The following is a 21,894-nucleotide window of genomic DNA, read 5'->3' as shown; positions in this document are numbered from 1 at the left end:
TATATAAACACATTAAAAAAGTGTTGAATATAATTAACCATTAGAGAAATGGAAATTAAAAGCACAGATGTCCATACACATGTATCAAAATAGCAAAAATAAAAAATAGTGATAACACCAAATACTGGTCCAAATGTGGAGAAACTTTATCACTCACATATTGCTGGTGGAAAAGTAAATGGCATAGCAACTCTGGCAAAGATTCTATCAGGTTCTTACAGAATCAGACATGTATTTCTCATGTGAACCATAAATTGCACTCTTGGGCACTTATGTTAAGGCACTAAAACCTTTATTATCTCAGTTTCTATGAGTCAGGGAACTTATGATATAGATTGCTGCTTTGCTTCAGAAGTATCACAAGGTTTCTATTAGAGTGTCAGCCAGTTTCACCGGAAAGTGAAATCTCTGGCAGATCTGCTTATTGTCTTGTAGTTGTTGGCAGGCTATTAGATTGACATCCTCACTTCCTCCAGGGCTGTTGGCTAAAAGCCATACTCAGTTCCTTCCTATGCATTCCTTTCCTACCTGGGAGTTTGTCTTATAAAAGCAAGCAATCCAAGAACGTAAAAGGGAGAGAGAAAGAAAGAAAGAGTTCAATCCTGGTGGAATGAGAGATAATATCTTCCATAATTTAATGGCAGAAGTGATTGAGATACTCTATTTGTGAGAAGCAAGTCACTAGATCCATCCCTCACACAACAGTGCAAAGTGAAGGGGTATTTTACAAGGAAATGAATAAGGGAAGGTGAATTCATTGTGGTGCAATTCAAAAACAGATTGCACAGTCCATCCTTTATCTTCTAATGTTACATATACTTAACACAAGCAAACTACATCTATGCCCAAGGTTTCCAAATTCTCATCCGTTATAACACCATCCAAAGTTTATTTCTTCATCTAAATTAGCTCCAGCTGTGGATTAGATTTCTGCTTATATTTCCTTAAGTACAGCTCTTCCATCTGAAGTCTGTGAAACTAAAGAGTTATCTGTCCCCAACACCACCAGAATGCAATAGTAGGATAGGAAGAGGATAATTTGTATAAACATTTCTATTCAAAAGGTCAAGGAGATGGCACATAAAAAGGAGTCACTAGTTCATAGCAATTCTGATCCAGCAGGTCAAATGTTGGGAATTTCTTAGTTTAGTTTCAAGGTGTGTGAATCATCATATTGGGCTCTTGATTCTGCCCTCTCAGATCTTGTTTTGGTGGCTAAGTCTTCCTTTCTTTTTCATTAAAAGTAGCATGTTTATGGCTGAGCAACTGTCTCAGCCTATTTCCTACCAGTAAAATTTGAGAAGTCCAACAATCTCTTTTTATTTATTATTCTTTGTCCCTGTCATTCTTGCTGGCAGTGAGTCTGCTGATATATCTCAAAAACTGTGTGGACCTCTTGTGAATCTCACGGGAGTTCATTCTGTTAGACAAAAGCCACACTCACAATTCTCTTCAAAATAAGCTTTTTTTATCTTTGGGTTCTTGCTGAGATAGCTGAAAGACAAAACCCTCAGGCTTTTAGAGGCCACTTTTTTTTTTAATATGATCTGTGGGGCACGCCCTTAATCTCTAAGAAGCACAACTGGTTAATCGAGCAACACTCGTATCCCTTGATGTTTTTGAACTCTTACTTAATGTTTGTACAGTCTCAATCTTGACTTCATCTTAAGACCCTGTTTTCCCGACAGTTCTTGGAAATCACTTAATTTTTACTGTATTTTTGCTGGGTCAAGAGATTGGGAATTTCCAAAATCATTGACTCGTTTTTTAACAATTTCTTCTCTCAATTTATTATTTTTTGTCAAATTTTATTATAAGCATCAAAAATAAGCCAGTTTAGATCACCAAGTTGATTAGATACATGTTCTGCTTTTCACATACTGTAGAAGAAAATGTGCTAAGCTTCGTTCCCCTAAAAAAAATGAGTCCTCTCTCCTCCAGTTTTCAATAATGTATTCCTAGTACCTCTTGAGCCTTCAACATCAAATTTCTCAAAGTCCAAAGTTCTACTAATGGTCTGTTTCAGGCAATAGCTTCATCTATCATGGTTTTCAAAATTCTTCTAGCCCCCACACGATTCCTATTTCTACAGTCACACCCACATTTTTAGTTATTTGATACAACTGTACCATATTTCTAGGTGCCCAAATCTCTATCACTTATATATTGCTGTATAACATATAACCCACAGAATTAGTAGCATTAAACAGCACACATCTAGCATATCAGAGTTTCTGCGGGTCAGGAATCCAAGTGTATATTAGCTGAGTTCTCTCTTCGGTCTCTGACAAAGCTAAAATCAAGGTATCATCTGGGATTACTGTCTCATCTGAAAGTCTGACTTGAAAGTATTTTCTCTTCATGTTGTTTTTGGCAGAATTCAGTTTCTTTTTTTTTTTTAACAGTATATATTTTATAATTTATTTTTCTTAACATAAAATGTATTATTTGTTCCAGGGGTGCAGGTCTGTGATTCATTAGTCTTACACAATTCACAGTGCTCAACATAACAGATACTTTCCCCAATGTCCATCACTCAGCCACCTCATCCCTCCCACCCCCCTCCACTCCAGCAACCCTCAGTTTGTTTCCTGAGATTTCAGTTTCTTACAGACTATTAAACTGAGAGTCTCACTGCTTCATTGGCCCATGATTGCTTTTCCATGTGGGCTTCTCCATCATGGTAGCTTGTTTCAGCAAAGTAAGCAATCTGAGAAGGCAAGAGAGAGAACGCCTGCAAAACAGAAGTCACTCTTTTTTAAACTAATCTTTTAAGTGACATCCTATAACTTTTGCCATAATCCATTTGTTAGAAACAAAGTTTCCCCAAGGGAATAGGATTGCTGGCCCCAGGTATAACAATTTGCTAGGGCTTCTGTAAGATGGTGGCACATGAATATCCTGAAACCACAACCTCTTATGGAGACACCAATTCTACAGCTACATATGGATCATACCTCTGAAAAAGATTTGAGAACTAGATAAACTGTATCTCCATAACAGAGGATACAAAGACCATATCAAAATGGGTAGGAAGGCAGAGATACCATCTCACCAAAAACTGCCCTGAGATGGAATCCTACAATAGGGATGGATCTCACCAATCTAGTGTTTCCCCTGGAGCAGCAAGGGGTTGGTGCCCCCACATTAGTCATCTCAACCCTTGGGATCTGCGCTGGCAACACAAACCCCCTAAATGTATGGCTTAGAAAACCAAAGCGGCTGGTGACCAAGGGACTCAAAGTCTTATACAAACCTGAGATTCACCTTTTAAAGAACTTACGAATGGTCTCACTCAATCAAAATCCAGCAAAACCAAACAAACAAAAACAAACAAAAAATCCCCTAGCAGTTTGAAACAAATTATGAATATATGTGAAGGAGATTCATTTGCTAATTCAAAAGTCTCTGGTGGAGGAGAATTCCCTGGAGTCAGAGGCACTGGCAGATACCATTTTTGCACTCTGCACCTATCCTGTTAGCACAGGGGGGAAGTTCAGATACAGTCCATTCCCTCCACCTTGCTAAGACAGGACAAGGCCAGCATTCAAGTACTATTCTACTCCCCTACTGAAGTCCGGTTGTGAAGGCAGTTGTAGTTTCCTACATTCTCCCTGTAACTCCCTGTAACTCTCCCTCTGGCTGCCTCAGGCAAGTGAACATGAACAGTCATGGCATTCTCATGCTCATAAAGTCAGTAAGCATGGACAATTATGACTCTGCTCTTTGGCTAGGGCTGGTGAGAGCAAGGGGCTGTGGCATTCTCCCACTCTGAAACTAAAGCCAGCATACACACACAGACAAGGACTCTCAGCGGCATCCTGACCTATGGAAATGTGCAGTTAAGATACATTATCACTACCTTTCTTAAGCCAGCAAACATGCTCCAATCCCTATACTCTCCAGCTGTATATCTAATCCAGTAGGCATGGATAATCCACACAGGGAATGCCCTTTGATCTACCTGGCTCTGATGGCCAAGGAGAACGGCATTCCTGAGCTCCATGGGAATGTGACAATTGGAAATACAGTTCTTGGTTGGTCACCACACCCAGGTTACTATACAGACAACAGACTGAAACACAACCCCAGTCTTCCTGAGGAAAAAGCCTATTCATGAAGTATGGAGCTTCAGCCTGAGGGACAGTCTTCAAATTTCCTCCACATATAGAGGCTAAGGAACCACTCCAGGGAATGTAAGCAGGGAGACACCATCCTTGTGCACACTCTGGGCCTCACTAAAGCTCAAAGAGACCTCCCAGAAAGGGGCATATACACTTATCTGTAACCTCAATTTTTGCAGCTATCACCCAAAGGACACTTCCAGATCTCCTGGACTGGACACCAGCAGGGATTATAACTGCAGTCCCACAGGACTGTACATATATGTTCATATTTTACATATTTACATATTTGCCTAAGGGTCTGGATTCCAATCAACCTGAAACTAGGTGCTAAATGAGATTCCTCTCATGGAATACTGACAGGTCTTGGCAAACTCTCAAAAATAGGGATGAACCAAGAATAAATCAGGTGGTGAGACAATCACAAAGGTTTGAGAGATAATCAAGAGCTAGGGTAAAGTTGAAAAAGAAAGTTGATCATGTACACAAAGCCACCCCTTCAAGATTGAGAGAAGTAGCTGTTTTATTTAATACATAGAAATAAACACAGAGAATCAAGCAAAATTAGGAAACAGAGAACTATAATCCAAAATAAAGAACAAGAAAAAAAAAAACACAGGAAAAGACTCCTAAATGATATGAAGATAAGTAAACTACCAGATAAGGGATTCAAAGTAATGGTCATAAAATGCTCACTGAACTTGGGAGAAGAATGCATGAACATAGTGAGAAAGTCAACAACAAAAAAAAAGAGAAAATGTAAGAATACCAAATAAAAGTCACAGAGCGAAGCATACAATAACTAAAAAAATTCACAAGAGGTTTTAACAACAAACTGGGTAAAGCAGAAGAATGGATTAGCAAGCTGGAAGACAAAACAATGGAACTCATCCAGACAGAACAGCAAAACAAACAAACAAACAAAACAAAACAAAAACTTTAAAAAATGAAGAAAACTTAAGAGACCTTTGAGATAACATGAAGCAAAATAACTTTTTCATTATTGGTGTTCCAGAAGGGGAACAGAGAGACCAAGGGACAGAAAACTTATTTGAGAATATAACAACTGACATTTTTCCTAACCAAGGGAAGGAAACAGACATCCAGGTCCAAGAAGCTCAGAGAGTTCCAAATAAGATGAACCTAAAGCAATCCACTCCAAGACACATCATAATTAAAATGATTCAGCAGTTGCACTATTGTGTGTTTACCTAAAGAATACAAAAATACTAATTCAAAGGGATAAATGCAGCCTAATGTTTATAGCGGCATTATCTGTAATAGCCAAACTATTGAAACAGCCCAAGTGTCCATCAACTGCTGAATGGATAAAGAAGATGTGGTATATATATATATACACATATATATATATATATATATATATATATATACACACACATATATACTATGGAATATTATTCAGCCATAAAAGAATGAAATGTTGTCATTTGCAGCACATGAATGGAGCTAGATATACCATGTTTAGTGAAATAAGTCAGTCAGAGAAAGAGAAATACCATATGATTTCACTCATATGTGGAATTTAAGAAACAAAACAAATGATTATAGGGCAAACCAAGAGAAAGACTCTTAACTATAGAGAACAAACTGATGGTTATCAGAGGAGAGGTGAGTTGGAGGATGTGTTAAATAGGTGACAGGGATAAGGAGTGCACTTGTGATGAGCACCAGGTATTGTAGTAAGTGTTGAATCACTAAATTATATGCCTGAAACTAATATTACACTGTATGTTAAATAACTGGAATTTAATAAGTTAAAAGAAAATTAAGAACAAAAACAAAAATAAAATGTGAAAAGTTAAAGAAGAGAATCTTAAAAGCAGCAAGAGAAAACCAAATTGTTATGTACATAGAAAACCTCATTAGGCTATCAGTGATTTCTCAGTAAGGATTTTTTTTTCAGGCCATGAAGAAGTAGCATGACATTCAAAGCGCTGAAAGGAAAAAAAAAATCTATCCAAGAATACTCTAACCACCAAGATTATCATACAGAATTGAAGAAATGGTAAAGAGTTTTCAAGACAAGCAAAAACTAAAGGAGTTTGTCATTACTAAACCAACCTTACAAGCAATGCTAAAGGAACTTATTAAAGCTGAAAATAAATAACAGTAATTAATAACAGGAAAACATACAGAAGTAAAAATCTCACTGCAAAAAATAAATAAAATAAAGGTAGTCGATTAAGAGTTATAAAGCTGGGGCGCCTGGGTAGTGCAGTCATTAAGCGTCTGCCTGCGGCTCAGGGCATGATCCTGGCGTTCTGGGATCTAGTCCCACATCGGGCTCCTCTGCTGGGAGCCTGCTTCTCCCTCTCCCACTCCCCTGCTGTGTTCCCTCTCTCGCTGGATGTCTCTCTGTCAAATAAATAAATAAAATCTTTAAAAAAAAAGTTATAAAGCTATTATGAATGTTAAAAGATAAAAGTAGTAAAATTAACTAAAGCTGCAAATTAGTTAAGGGATACATACAATAAAAAAGATGTAAAATGTGGCATCAAAAATGAAATGTGGGGAGCAAAAATTTAGAGTTTTAGAATTTCTTCAAATTTAAGATGCTATACACAGGAAGATACATGTAAACCTTATGATAACCAGAAGGCAAAAATTGATAGTAAAAACACAAAAGAAAATGATAAATAAATGTAAACACAGCACTTAAGGAAGCCATCAAAACACCAAAGGAGAACAGAAAGAAAACAAGAAAAATTACAATAACAGCCAGAAAACAATGAATGAAATAGGCATAAGTACATATGTGTAAATAACTACATTATATGTAAATGGTCTAAATACTTTAATCAAAAGGCAGAGAGTTACTGATTGGATAAAATAACAAAACACATCTATATATTGCCTATAAGGAACTTATTTTAGAAGTAATGACACTGACATACTGAAAACATAGAAATGAAAAAAGATAGCTTAGGCAAATGGAAACAAAAAGAAAGCTGGTATAGCTATATCCATATCAGACAAATAGACTTCTTTTAAATTTTAATTCCAGTTAACATACAGTATTACATTAGTTTCAGCTGTACAATATAGTGATTCAACAGTACCATAGGTTACTCAGTGTTCATTAAGATAAGTATAGTCTTAACAGACAAATAGACTTTAAACAAAGGCTATAATAAAAGACAAAGAGAGGCACTATATAATAATAAAGGGGTATATCAAGCAAGAAGGTGTAATATTTATAAATATATATACACCCAATATAGAAACACCAAAAACATAAAGCAAATATTAATAGAACTAAAAGGAGAGACTGAGATACAATAAAAGTAGGACACTTTAACATCCCACTAAAATCAATGAATGCATCATCCAGACAGAAAAATCAAAAAAGGAAACCTTAGCATTAAACATCACATAGGCCAGATGGGCCAGATGCAATCCCTATCAAATCACCAAAGCATTCATTATCAAAATGGAAAAAGAAAACAATTCTAAAATTTGTATGGAATCACAGATGACAGTGAACTGACAAAACAATCCACAAAAAGAACAACAAAGCTGGAGATACCACACTTTTTATTTCCAAACTAGACTACAGAGCTATAGCAAATAAAACAGCATGGTGCAGAAATCAACATAGGCATATAAATCAATGGAATGGAATAGGGAGCCTATGCATATATGGTCAATTAATTTACAATAAAGGAGACAAAAATATACATCAGGAAAGTACAATGTCTTCACAATATGCTGTTGGGAAAGCTGACAGCTACATGCAAAAGAATAACACAGGACCACCATCTTAACATGTACAAAGATTAACTCAAAATGTATTAAAGACTTGAATGTAATATCTGAAACCATAAAATTCCTAGAAGGAAACATAGGTGGTAAGCTCCTTGACACAGTCTTAAAGATTTTTTGGAATCTGACATCAAAGGCAAGAGAAACAAAAGCAAAGTAAACAAATGGGACTACATCAAACTAAAAAGCTTTTGCACAGTGAAGGAAACCACCTGCAAAATAAAAAGGCAACCTACTGAAGAGAGATATTTCCAGATCATATGTACAATAAGGGGCTCAGATAAAAAATATATAAAGAACTCATACAACTCAATAACAGAAAAAATTCTGATTAAAAAATGGAAAAAAGGATCTGAATACATTTTTCCAAAAAGGGTATAGACATGGCCAACAGGCACATGAAAAGATGCTCAACATCACTACTCATCAGGGTAATACAAATCAAGACTACAATGAGGCATCATCTTACAATTGTCAGAATGGCTAAAATCAAAGACAAGGAATAAGTGTTGGTGAGGATGTGGAGAAAAGGAATATTTTGTGCACTATTGGTAAGAATGTAAATTGGTGCAACCCCTATGAGAAGGAGTATGGAGTTTCCTATATTAAAAATAGAACTACCATATGACCTAGTAATTTCACTATTGGATATCTATCTGAAGAAAATAAAAATAAAAGCGCTAATTCAAAAAGGTACACCTCTGTTCATTGCAGCATTAGCCAAGATATGGAAGCAACCCAAATATCCATCCATAAATGAATGGATAAAGATGTGGTATAGATATACAACGCATTACTACTTAACCACAAAAAAATAATGAAATCTTGATACGTGTGACAATGTGGATGAAACTTAAGGGTATTATGCGAGTGAAATAAGTCAGAGAGAGTAAAACAATTACTGTATGATTTTGCCTATGTGTGGAATCTAAAAAACAAAACAATCAAAATAAAACCCAGACTTACGGTCACAGAGAACAGACTGGTGGTTGTCAGAGGGGAAGGATTTGTGTAGGACAAAAGAGATGAAGGGGATTAAGAATAAGCATAGAGGTATAAAACAAGTCATGAGGATATAATGCACAGCATAACGAATATAGTCAGTAATGTATTAACTTTGTAGGTGATGGACTGTAGACTTATTGTGGTGATCATATCACATGTGTACAATGTCAAATTATTATGTTGTACACCTGAAACTAATATAAGATTTATGTCAAACATACCTCAATAAAAAATAAATGAACATACAGTATAAAATTAAAAAAGAATTGGCTAATCGATTCACCATTTCAAGGTTTTGTTTTATTTTTAATTGAACAAGTAAGTTTGAATGTCATTTATATGTAGCACACTGATTTACAATTGCTGCTTTAAATCTCAGATGCCTTATAATTTCTGGAATGTATGCACTTGTACTTCCACATTGACTAACAGCCTCTGAACCATCTTTGTTCTCCCTTTATTTTATGATCTCATGAGTGTAAATGCTTGTATGTATGTATACATGCATATGGACATAAGCTTGTACATCACTGTAACCATGCTTTCCCAGTATGGACTTCTTGTTTGGTTCTTCCAAAACTCTCACACTTATACTTTGATTATAAATGTAAACAGGAGCTTTAAGAAATTAAAAAAATAAATTAAAATGAAATCTCAGTTATGTTTCTTTGTGAAGCAGGAAAAACTAAAAGCTCAGAATTCTATGATTAAAATGTTATAATTCAAAAATTTAATGAAAAATCACCTCTCATTTTAGTCGAATGTTGTGCTTAAAACACATACATACCTTCTCATATGAGGATCGAGGATAGGTTATAACATCCAAAAAGCAAAGTTATTGGGTAACTGAGGCCTAGTTTAATTATCTTTTCAATATTGTATGTGAAATAATTGGCAGCACCAGGTTCAAATCATTCAGTGTACAGGTGATAATCATCATGGAATATAGTGTTTGATAATTACATAATTTAACACAGCTAAATATAAATGAACATATTTTGTTACCATTTGTGTACCACAAAGAGTGCCATCAGCCACATAGGCATAATCTCTTCCACCTGAACTCACTGATGACCCAGGAGTTATAGATAGGCATACATGCCCTTGAATATGTGAATAAACTGCAGATTGAACATCATTTTTATAAGTTTTCTCACGTGGCCAGACACAAGCTAATTTTCCACAGAGAACATCCCTGAAATGAAAAATAAAATTCCTTATCATTTTGTCTTTTAATGATACCAACTTCCAAATAAGTATTATATTACATGAATGTTGTTTAATAGATGGTATAAAGCTGACAGAAGATGGCAGAAAAAAAATGCCAAGATAACATTATCCTATGGTGCACAACTGAATACAACCTGATTAGTGCTGTAAATGAATCGAATACTGTACACTAAACTCAAATTTGCAGTCGTAACTTCATTTATTTCAGAACTCAACTTTTTGTCTAGCCTCCAGTTGACCTAGAGCATTCATCATATTTTACCACATAATTTTTTTTTTTTTAAAGATTTTATTTATTTATTCGACAGAGATAGAGACAGCCAGCGAGAGAGGGAACACAAGCAGGGGGAGTGGGAGAGGAAGAAGCAGGCTCATAGCGGAAGAGCCTGATATGGGGCTCGATCCCATAACGCCAGGATCACGCCCTGAGCTGAAGGCAGGCGCTTAACCGCTGTGCCACCCAGGCGCCCCACCACATAATTTTTTTAAATAATAATTTTTTATTATGTTATGTTAGTCACCATACAGTACATCCTTAGTTCTTGATGTAGTGTTCCATGATTCATTGTTTGTGTATAACACCCAGTGCTCCACGCAATATGTGCCCTCCTTAATACCCATCACTGGCCTATCCCAATCCCCCCCTCCCCTCTGAAGCCCTCAGTTTGTTTCCCAGAGTCCATAGTCTTTCATGGTTCATTCCCCCTTCTGTTTACCCCCCTTCATTCTTCCCTTCCTTCTACTGATCTTCCTGCTATTTCTTACATTCCATAAATGAGTGAAACCATATGATAATTGTCTTTCTCTGCTTGACTTATTTCACTTAGCATAATCTCCTCCAGTCCCGTCCATGTTGCTGCAAATGTTGGGTAATTGTTCTTTCTGATGGCTGAGTAATACTCCATTGTATATATGGACCACATCTTCTTAATCCAGTCATCTGTTGAAGGGCATCTTGGCTCCTTCCACGATTTAGCTATTGTGGACAAAGTTGCTATGAACATTGGGGTGCATATGGCTCTTCTCTTCACTACATCTGTATCTTTGGGGTAAATACCCAGTAGTGCAATTGCTGAATCATATTTTACCACATTCTTTGGGAAAATTCTTCACCTGCCTCTACTTTGACATAGGTTGGCCAGTCTGGTCATTTGTTACCCAACATTTCCTGAGAGCAGCTGGTTGCATTTATTAACTCTGTGTACCTTTTGAGCCCCTTTTGTTAATGCCCATTGTCCTTGCCGTGAACTTTAATCAGTACATCTCTGTAGTATTCAGACTCTTCATTTTGATCCCAAGATTTTTCCAACATGTTGATACTTCCAGTGGTTCTGCACTTCTCTTGAGAATTAAGTAACTTTGAGATCTTTTTTATGCCACAAGCATACCAAACATTATCCCATAAACTCTTTAGCCATTCATAATCTATCACTGGATAAAATACTAGCTTCTCTAAGCCTTACAATATTCCTAGATTATGCCCTGGAAAGTAATCTATGCCATTTCTTGCTCTTGGAGTCACTCAAATCTATGAATTCTCATTTTCAATGAAAACAACTATTCTTAACTATTGGTATGTGCTTGTCAAGCATGTCATTATTATTTCTTAAAAAGTCTTCCCTTAGAAAATTTTATCCATTTGTCCTAAAAGACCGTTTTGGATTCTTTTAACATCACAAAGATTAGGTTAATGGCACAATGAGGTAAAGATTCAAGTGAAACTGGGAGCCAAAATCTAAATCTCTTTTTAAGCTTTTCTCCTTCCCAGCATAAACTGTCTTAGATTTAGATACTTCTTTTGGTTGTGATTCCATTCTCTTTCTAAGGCATCTATCTTAAGCCAGCTTTGCATAGTAGGTCTCTTTCTAGTCTGGCTATTGATTACAAACACTTGCTCCAAAGTCCTTTCTCTCAGAATTTGTGTTTATGGTTAAATTCTTGGAACTAACAGGCTTTTATTTTCTGGAAAAGAGTCACAGTCTGCTTAGAGCAGATGAATTGTGCTAGTGATTTGATTTCAGGAAAATGTATGCACCATTATTATCTCAGATGAAATCTGGATAAGTCGTGCTTGCTAGAGTTTCACAGTTTCTTCCACTTTTTCTGTCCATACTTTCACAAATAATCTTAGATGAAGGGTAGTTGACATGCCTTCTGGTCATCAGGGAGAGAGATTAAGGATGGCTTATTTATCACTACCTCCTATTTTTGTTGGCATCCACTGTGGTATAACTCAGTCTGCCTGATCACTGTTGCTCTATATTGGTACCTAAGAAGGTGTGACTGATTAAATCTTGTCTTTTGGAGTTTATATGGGTCTCCTTATCAGATCTCCCCTCATCACTATTTTGTGATTCCAGACATTCTCTTTCAATCTATTAGTCTTCTTGCATTGGGGCATGGGGGAAATTCTGCATCCTCTACGTGTCAAACTTAATTTATTGTAAACTCATGTGGATGCAAAGTGGTGGATACTATCTTAGTCCCACCCAACTAGACACTTTCTTCAGCTATTTATAATCTTCATAAAGGAACTAAGTTTTTTTTTTTTTTTTATAAACATGCTGAGTGTAGTTCTTACTAAAGTATTTTACAATTTTTCCTGACCATGTCTTTGGAGGTTAAGGAAAATCCTGCTTCTCCCTGGAACACTAGACCCTGAATAGTTTTATATTCTCTCTCCATTCCCTTAGTTCTTGAATTTGGATCTGTATCTATTTTTTAAGCCACTTTAAGTTATCATTAACATCTACAAAGCTATACATATGTAATGTAAACAATATGATGAATTTGGGGATAAACGCACACTCATGAGTCCATCAGCATCATCAAGGACATAAACATATTCATCACTTTCCAAAGTTTCCTCCTACCTTTGTATAATTATTATTTATTAATATTGTTAATTTATTTATTAATATTAATTATCATTATATAATTTATATATGAATAATATTAGCCTTGGAAAATGACTTCAGAAGTGTTTTTTCCTCTTCTCATTTTTACAAGATTTTGACAAGGATTGGTATTAATTATTTAAATGCTTGTTAGAATTCACCAGTGGAGCCATCTGAGTCTGGAATTTTGTTTTTTTGGGATGTTTTTGATTAATGATTCAATCTCATTTGTTTTGGTTGGTTAGGATATTTTATTTGTTCATGATTCAGTTGGTAAATTGTATGTGTCTAGGTTATTTATCCTTTTCTTCTACCTTGTCCAATTTTAGGGCATATAACTGTTCATAGTTATTTCTTATGATCCTTTTTGTTTCTGTGATGTCAGTTATAACACCTTCTCTTTCAATTCTAATTTTAGCTATTTGAGTCATATTTCTTTTTTCTTAGTAGATCTAGCTAGTTGTTTGTCAATTTTACTTACTTTTTTCATAACATCAACTTTCAGTATCATTCATCTTTTCTATTGCCTTTTTAGTCTCACTTCGTTCCACTCTATGCTATTTTCTTTCTTCTACTCAAGTTATGCATAGGTTATTCTTTTTCTAGTATTTGAGGTTTAATTAGGTTGTTTATTTCAGATCTTTCTTCTATTTAATGTAGACATTTATCACAATAAATTTCCTTCTTATAACTGCTTTGCTACATCAAACATTCTGGTATGTTGTGTTTCCATTTTCATTTTTTCAAGGTATTTTTTGACTTCTCTTTTTATTTCTTCTATGACCCACTGGTTGTTCAGTAACATGTTGTTTATTTTACACAAATTTGTGAATTTTCCAGTTTTCTTCTTGTAATTAATTTTTAGTTTCATACCATTGCAGTTGGAAAAGATGTTTGATATTGTTTCTATTTCTTTAATTTATTGACTTTTTTTGTGGCCTAACATACACTCTTGTGAAGAAAGTTTATGTGCACTTAAGAAAAATGTACTCTGCTGCTGCTGGATGCAATGTTCTATAAATGTCTGTTAAGTCCATCAGTTCCAATACGTAGTTTAAAGTTGATGTTTCCTCACTGATTTTCTGTCTGGATGATCTATCCATTGTTGAAAGTGGGGTACTGAAGTCCCCTACCATTGTTGTATTGTTGTATGTTTCTCCCTTTAATCTATTGATATTTGCTTTATATACTTTGGCACTCCTAAGTTTGGTACATAAATATTTACTGTTACATTGTCTTGATGAATTGACCCCTTTATCATTACATAATGACATTTCTTTTTATAGTCTTTGGCTTAAAGTCTTCTTGTCTGATATAAGTATAGCTGTCTGCCTTTTCTCTTTTTTTTTTTTTGTTTTGTTTGTTTGTTTTGTTTTGTTTTTATTTGCATTTTGCATGGATTGCCTTTTTCTAATTTTCACTTTCACTCTGTGTGTTGTAAAGCTGAAGTCTCTTGTAGGGTCTTTTTTTTTTTTTTAAGATTTTATTTATTTATTTATTTATTTATTTATTTATTTGAGAGAGAAAGAGAGCACAAGCAGGGGAAGGGGCAGAGGGAGAAGCAGACTCTGGGCTGAGCAGGGAGCCTGAGATCATGACCTGAGCTAAAGGCAGATGCTTAACCAACTGAGCCATGCAGGCACGCCTGTTGAGTCTTGTTTTATTACCCATTCAGCCACTGTATGTATTTTGATTGAAGAACATAGTCTATTTATATTTAAAGCATTTTCTGATAGATATGGATTTACTATTGCAATTTTGTAAATTGTTTTTTGGTTGTTTTGTAATTCTTTTTTCCTCTCTTGCTGTCTCCCTCTGTGATTTGATTTGATTTTCTGTAGCTTTATGCTTTGAGTCCACATAATTCTTTTTTATCTTATGTGCATCTATTTAAGCTTTTGCTTTCTGTTTACCATGAGACTTACATAAAACAGCTTATATTTATAACAATTTTAGCTGATAAAAACTCTGAACACATAAAAAGCTCTATACATATTTACACTCCTGCACATTTATATTTTTGAGCTCACAATGTGCATTTTTTACATTATTTATAAATTAACAATACATGGTAGTTACAGTCCTTTTTAATTCTTTTGTCTTTTAATCTTTAATTAGAGTTGTGAGTGATTTACCCTCCACTATTACCACATTAGGATATTCTGATTTTAACTATTTATTTGCTATTTCCTGTAAATTTTATTCTTGCATATGTTTTCTTTTTCTAATTAGCATCCTTTCATTTTGGCTGAAAGAGCCACATTTAGCATTTCTTGTAAGGCTGGTCTTGTGATGAACTTCAGCTTTTGATTGTCTGGAAAAATCTAACATCTCACTCTCTTCTGGCATGCAGATTTCTGCTGAAAAATCTGATAGTTTTATGGTGTTCTCTTCTATATATCAAGTTACTTTTCTCTTGATGCTTTTAAGATTCTTGTCTTGTTTTAATCTTTGACAATTTAATTTTAATGTATCTTGCTGTGGGGATTTTGGATTCATCTTTTTGTTTCCCCCCTGGGCTTTCTGAATCCCAATATCTATTTCTTTCCCCCAGGTTAGGGAAATTTTCACTCATTGTTTCTTTGAATAAGCTTTCTGTTCTTTTCTCATTCTCTTTTTATTCTGTTACTCCTATAATGTGTATAATGCTCTCTTTAATGGTGTCCTCTAAGTTCCTTAAGCAATCTTCACTCTTTTTCTCTCCTTTTTAAGACATGATGTGTCTTAAATATTGGGACAGTAAATTTGGGGTCCAAATCCTTTGCTCCTCAGGAAGAAGCTGGCCATTGGGATTTCCCTTCCAACTGCATGGTGCTGTGCCAGTGGTGGGGTTTACAGAGAGAATGTGTATCTACCTATTTCAGCATGAGTATTTTCTCATTTGCTCAATGTGTAGGAGTCTCAGGTATTTTCCGGATTTCTTTTAGAAGTAATTGCTCCATGTGTACGAGAACATTCAGTGTGTCTGTGGTAGGAGTAAAATTCCAAAGTCTTCTATGTTGCCATCTTCGAAACAAGGATTCACAAAACAGCCGATAATAACAATTGTTATTATTTTTATTATTTATTTTTATTATTATTTATATTTTTATTTATGTTTTATTACTGTATTTGTTATTATTATTATTTTGATTCTTTTGTTTTCAATACTCCCATGAAATTCAGGAAGTATTTGTTATGGATTAAGCTCTCCTTTATTGGATTTCATAAGTCCCTTAAAAATATTCCAGTAATCCCAATTCAGCCCTCCATAGGTACTGACATGCTTTACATATCAGTATTTTGGAAACAAGCAACAAAACAAAAAAGGAAATTTATTCCTCTCAATAATTTCATGTCTTAAAAGTCAAAGCACTTGCTTTAAGATTATTATCATTTATCTACTTAATAAAAAAACTCCGTTTTAATTCTCAATACAGTGCACAAATTTCTGATTTTTGGTAGTTTGTGCCCACTTCCTACCTCTGGTAATAAGCATCAGCTTTTTTTTTTTTTTTTTTTTGGTTTAGTCTCATTATTAGAATATATCTGGGAAAAGATAGGGAAAAAGAAAACTGAATTACATTGAAGAACAATATATATAATGTTATTTGAAAATATTCTCCTGATATACAATTTACTGTCCATTACTCTTTAGTGTCTCTTGACAAGCAATCTATAATTTTTATGACTCAATAAACCAATTATTTTCTGTATACATACTTCTGATTACAAGATAATGGTTGTGAACTTTTAAAACCACAGTTTCCAAATTTATCAATGCGAGAATTGATTTCTTTGAAACAGGCAAATGGAGCAGCTTGAGCACCTAAAAATGCAAAGATGTCTGTTAAATTATTACTTAATCCAAAGTAAATTTTTATTCATAACAAATCCAATAAACTTTTACTGCATAAACAAAATATCATGAAACAAGTCATTCTTTTCTTGTATGTGTATCCTGTGAATGCAAGTAGAAAGAAACAATTATCTAACAGAAAAAAGAAAAAAAAATTATATCTATTGTAGTAAAATTAAATTATTGTTAAAAATAATTTGCTGCCCCTCCCTCTGGGAATGCATACTGCCTCATCCAATGAATATTAGGCTTCACCTTGTAATCTGAACTTCTTAATGAAATGAGAGATTTGAAACATGTCACTTATGGGCAGAAAGTCTTGTGGGACTTGTGAATAGGAGTGTTATATTCTTGGGGCACCTGGGTGGCTCAGTCATTAAGCATCTGCCTTCGGCTCAGGGCGTGATCCCTGCATTCTGGGATCGAGCCCCACATCAGGCTCCTCTGCTTTGAGCCTGCTTCTTCCTCTCCCACTCCCCCTGCTTGTGTTCCCTCTCTCACTGGCTGTCTCTATCTCTGTCAAATAAATAAATAAAATCTTTTTTTAAAAAAGGAGTGTTATATTCTCTTTTTTTCTCTGATGGGAGATAATGTTTTAAGTAGAGGTTAATTTGTCCATCTGGGTATCATAGTCAAAGCAATATGGAATAGCAGAATAGTTGTATTGGATATATAAATCTGAGATATTTCAGGGTAGTTTCCATTTCATTAAACACATGAATTGCTACTTAAAAGTCGAGTTCTCCTGTAAGATATGCCCAAAATATGTGGCAATGTCACTGAAGCCTGGTAGTAGGTGATAAGAAAATTATCATTGGATAAAGAAGAGTAATTCATGCTATGTGAGGGTGAAACACTTGGAGAAACTCTCTTCTCAATGACTGAAAGGCAGATAATAGCCTTAATAAACTTGTTGTCTTAGGCAAAGAAGTAGGGACACCGAATCTGTCTTGGTTATTTTTGGCTGTATTTGACCATAAGGCAGAAAGTACTCAAGAAAAAGATAAACTAAACTCAGGATAGAATCGGTTATTTTAGAGGCAGTAATAAAAAAAATCAAGAAAGCCTAGAAATGTGTCCATCTTACAGGCATTGGGGTGGATAATGATGGTTGCTGGCTGATGTAAACTAGCCAAATTATTATGCTTATTTGATTATTCTGTGTCTCTTCAATGGTGGGTGCTTGTTGGTGGGTAACCTGCTAGATTAATACAAAGCTCTTCACATTATTTTTCATTTCCATGTATCTACCCACATATTTCTATCCTAGAACTCTTGCCTCTAATCTTCCAGTCCTTCCACATCCAGGCTCCCCACCAACAATCTGGCCCTTTGTCCTTGTTCATGAGTATTTTTATAACCTACCTCTGGCCAATTCTCCTTCCACAAAAAACAGATAACCAGATGGTCAGTATCTTTCAAGGCATCCTCCAAAGCGAGGTTGCACTGTGGCTACTGTTCTCCACCCCCGCCCCCACCAGACTTATAACCAGTGACTGAGCCAACACATCTATAAAGCAAGCCTAGGCTTGTTCTTCTTGTGTAACTTGGTCATGGTGAAATCCCATGTATCCATAGGTGTGAGCTGAGGGAGATGCAAAGGGGAGAAAAGTGTACTGTTCTGGATTTCCTGCTCATGGATTTTTTCTTCTGCCCTCTCTTTTTGCCTGTTCTTGAATCCAGGTGAATGAATGACTTCTATCTATCTGACCATTTAACTTAGTGTATCTGACATAATTGAGCTTAAGCTGTACAGTTCTGAACACATGGTTATTTGGTGTATGAAAATCAGATTCTTTATCTTTACCGGGGTCACTAGTGTGACTAGAGTTGTTTTGTCAAAGTGGTATGGTTCTGCAGTTTAGATGGCACAACCTTGCTCCAGAACCCTAGAGACCTGCCCTGTCATTCTCCCAAAGAGGCTTGGTATAAGCCCCACATGCTATGTTGTTTTTTTTTTTCTCACAACCTACACTTCTGATATTATTGAGGCTACTGGGTTTTATAATTCAGAACGCAGGGCTGCTTGCATTGCAGCTTGGACATGCTGCAGAGCCCTTTTCTGTTTTTCACCTCATTCAACATTAGCAACATTTCATGTCATCTAGTAAATGAAATGAAGCAGTACTTCCTCATGTGGAATATATTGCCTCCAGATCCCAAAGAGAACTACCAGGTGTTCCTTTTTAGTTCAAGAAGATGCAAGATACATACAGTTTGCTTTTACTTTCCAGGGATGTCAGGTCATAACCTCTGATCACTGGACTCTCAAAAATTTTACTGATGACAAATTTCTAAGCATTTTGAAAGTCTGTTTCCTGCCCTTTATAACACATATGTTTTATTTAATGTTCCAGCATTCTAGTGATGCTTTGATTATCTAGCTGGATTAGAACAAAATCATTGATAGAGTATACAATGTGATATTTTCTAGGATGTCCACATCTCTACAACTACATTATGATTGAGAGCAGGAGAGTAAAAATAACTTGCAACAAAACTCAATATTAATGCCATTATACATTCTATGTGAAAGCAAACTGTTTCCAATTATTTTTTCAGATAGGAACAGAAAAGAATATATTTGTCAAATCAGTGTTTATACTCCTACCACATATCTGAGGCCATGTTAATCTGGTATAGTGGGTGCAATTATTTAATCTACTACTTGTCTCCATTTGCTATAGATTATCTTCCGATGCCATCTGGTTTCTGCAAGAATCATGTTGAGTAATTAAATGTAGATATACAGTTAACCACCTCTGGATCCTTTAGATCTTTAAAGGTAGCATTAATTTGGGGTGCCTAGGTGGCTCAGTCAGTTGAGCATCTGACTATGGTTTCAGCTCAGGTCTTGATCTCAGGATTGTGAGCTCAAAACCACGCTGGGCTCCATGCTGTGCATGAAGCCTACTTTAAAAAAATAGCATTAATTTCTAAAAAGATACAGTTACAGAGGCTTTCTCCATGGCCTTACCAAATAGGTCAAGGACATAATGATAGGATTGCACAAACTATTAATATGTCAAGCCTGATGACATATTCTAGGACTAATAGATAATTCCAAATGGATTTGTGGACATAGTGGACCCATTGTGCACTGAAAGTTATCAAGAACTCTATTCCCTAACCCCTACAAGTCCCCACTATCACAGAGACACCGTGATGACACTGGGTTTCTGGTTATCCGGGTCAATGCACACTCTTTGTCCACTAGTTTCCAAAATGCTTGGTATTTCCATTTTCCACATGAACAGATACCTAATTAAATGATTGTAGGTCCATCTGAGGATGTGCTAGAGAAATTGTTAGCACATATGCTTGCCAAGGTGTTGTGTAGTTTCCCTTCTGGGACTCTAACCCTCTCTTAAGTCAATGAGTTTTGGCTCTGAAAATTGGCTTAGATTCAGAATTTAGACATGGAATTATGACATTTATTAATGTAACTCTACTCAGTCCCCTAGTATCCATTTTTTAATTTCCTTTGATGGTACAAATTGGGTAATATTCTATTATCTATCTTCCTGATTGTCTGTGGACTAGGTATCCATGTCTGCTGCTCTGTCCCTACCACTTATTACAATAATTTTATCCATCTGGTTTCTGGAAGCCAAGCACTGGTCTCTGGCCTTGATTTTTTTGAGACCTTATCAATAATGCCCATTGCTATCAGTGAGCCTACTTCTATAATACCATCTTCTCCTATCACCCCTGGCCTCCAGAGAAGGCCATCCTGAACACTTAAAGTGATTTTGATACACCTCTCAGCACCACATTGCCTATGGCATTGGGTCTTCTTGTTGGGACTATTTGGCCTTGCACTTAAACATATATATTACAGTATATCCATTTCCCTGAGACTTTTCTTCCTTTCCTCCATTATTTCATGGCAATACCATCATTTAAATTTCACTTACAGTGAGCCATCCCATTTTTTTCCATGTCTCTGGAAACAATTCTAATAGAAATTTTTACCATCTTCTAGGATCCTAGCCAGGGTGTTAATTCCTATTATCTTGGGAGAGTGTTCCCAATACAATAAACTCTCTTATCTAATCATATGTTCCCCTATCCAATGTTATGATCAAGCCCTCTCAGAATCCAATTCCATATAAATTCCCTTGATTCTGGCAGTAAATGCCGGCTAGGACCTACAGCTCCACTGGGGTATATTTCTTTTACTCCCTTGTAAGTTCCAGCAAATTCTGGCTCTATTTTGCTGTGCCTTAACTCAATTTTCAGCTTTAGTGTCCAAGACAGGTAGGAGACAAATCCTAATGGGGATACAATTTGTGTTATGAGTGATAGACTTCCACATTATCATCAAACAATGGGAACATATTTACAGCATTCTTAATTGGGCACAGGTGGTAGTGGGAGGGACCAGAGCTGTGCCATTTTGTAAATTCAGTAGTTTCAGAAAAGTCTGGAGGCTAAAATTGGGGAGAACATATTTTCAACTGTTCCTATCCCAATTGTAGTTCTCATTCTTTTCCAGCCAGGACATTAATCATGGTAAAACAGAATTGACTGAGAATTTAACCTCCTCCGAAGTTCCTTCAACTTGATAATTAAGTCTGTCTAACCTCCCATTTTAAGAGATGAAAACCTCATTATGAGTTAACAGGGGGGCCATTCAGCATACTCTTTGATTTCAAATGAACACCTTTTTGTTATCTTTTCTTAGATCTCAATGTTGCTTAGTAATAGCCATCTAATACCCCTGTCCTTATAGTTACTATTTCCCCCATACATTTCAATTGTACCAGCTAATGGATTATCTTTTACTATCCCAGTCACTCAGTGAGGGTATTATCGGCTTTCACCAGAGATGGCATGCTCATTCACAGCTTGGCAGTAAGTAACTCAGTTTGAAAATGATCTTATAGGCTATTTTTTCACACCACTCTCAGGATCAACTGTTAATGGTTAGAACTTCCAGAAGCCAGCATCTAGATGAGGTATAATGTGAAAGCTATTTATTAGTGATTAGAACATCTGGAAGTAAGAGGCAGAA

The 21,894-nt window shown here is 35.7% G+C and overlaps 1 protein-coding gene across 1 annotated transcript in view; it reads right to left on the bottom strand.

Annotated features, from left to right (window-relative positions):
* Positions 1-21,894, bottom strand: part of LOC130541838 (disintegrin and metalloproteinase domain-containing protein 18-like) — a 220,725-nt gene that overhangs the window by 60,955 nt on the left and 137,876 nt on the right. The window contains exons 18-19 of the mRNA XM_057303392.1: positions 16,742-16,847; positions 9,918-10,107 (exon numbers count right to left, since the gene is read on the bottom strand). Coding sequence (XP_057159375.1) covers positions 9,918-10,107; positions 16,742-16,847 — 296 coding nt within the window. The remainder of the gene's footprint in view (positions 1-9,917; positions 10,108-16,741; positions 16,848-21,894) is intronic.

The sequence above is a fragment of the Ursus arctos genome, unplaced genomic scaffold (genome assembly GCF_023065955.2).
Source record: "Ursus arctos isolate Adak ecotype North America unplaced genomic scaffold, UrsArc2.0 scaffold_27, whole genome shotgun sequence".
Taxonomy (NCBI): domain Eukaryota; kingdom Metazoa; phylum Chordata; class Mammalia; order Carnivora; family Ursidae; genus Ursus; species Ursus arctos.
Note: the sequence above shows the minus strand (reverse complement) of the source record. Positions and strands in the feature narration are given on the sequence as shown.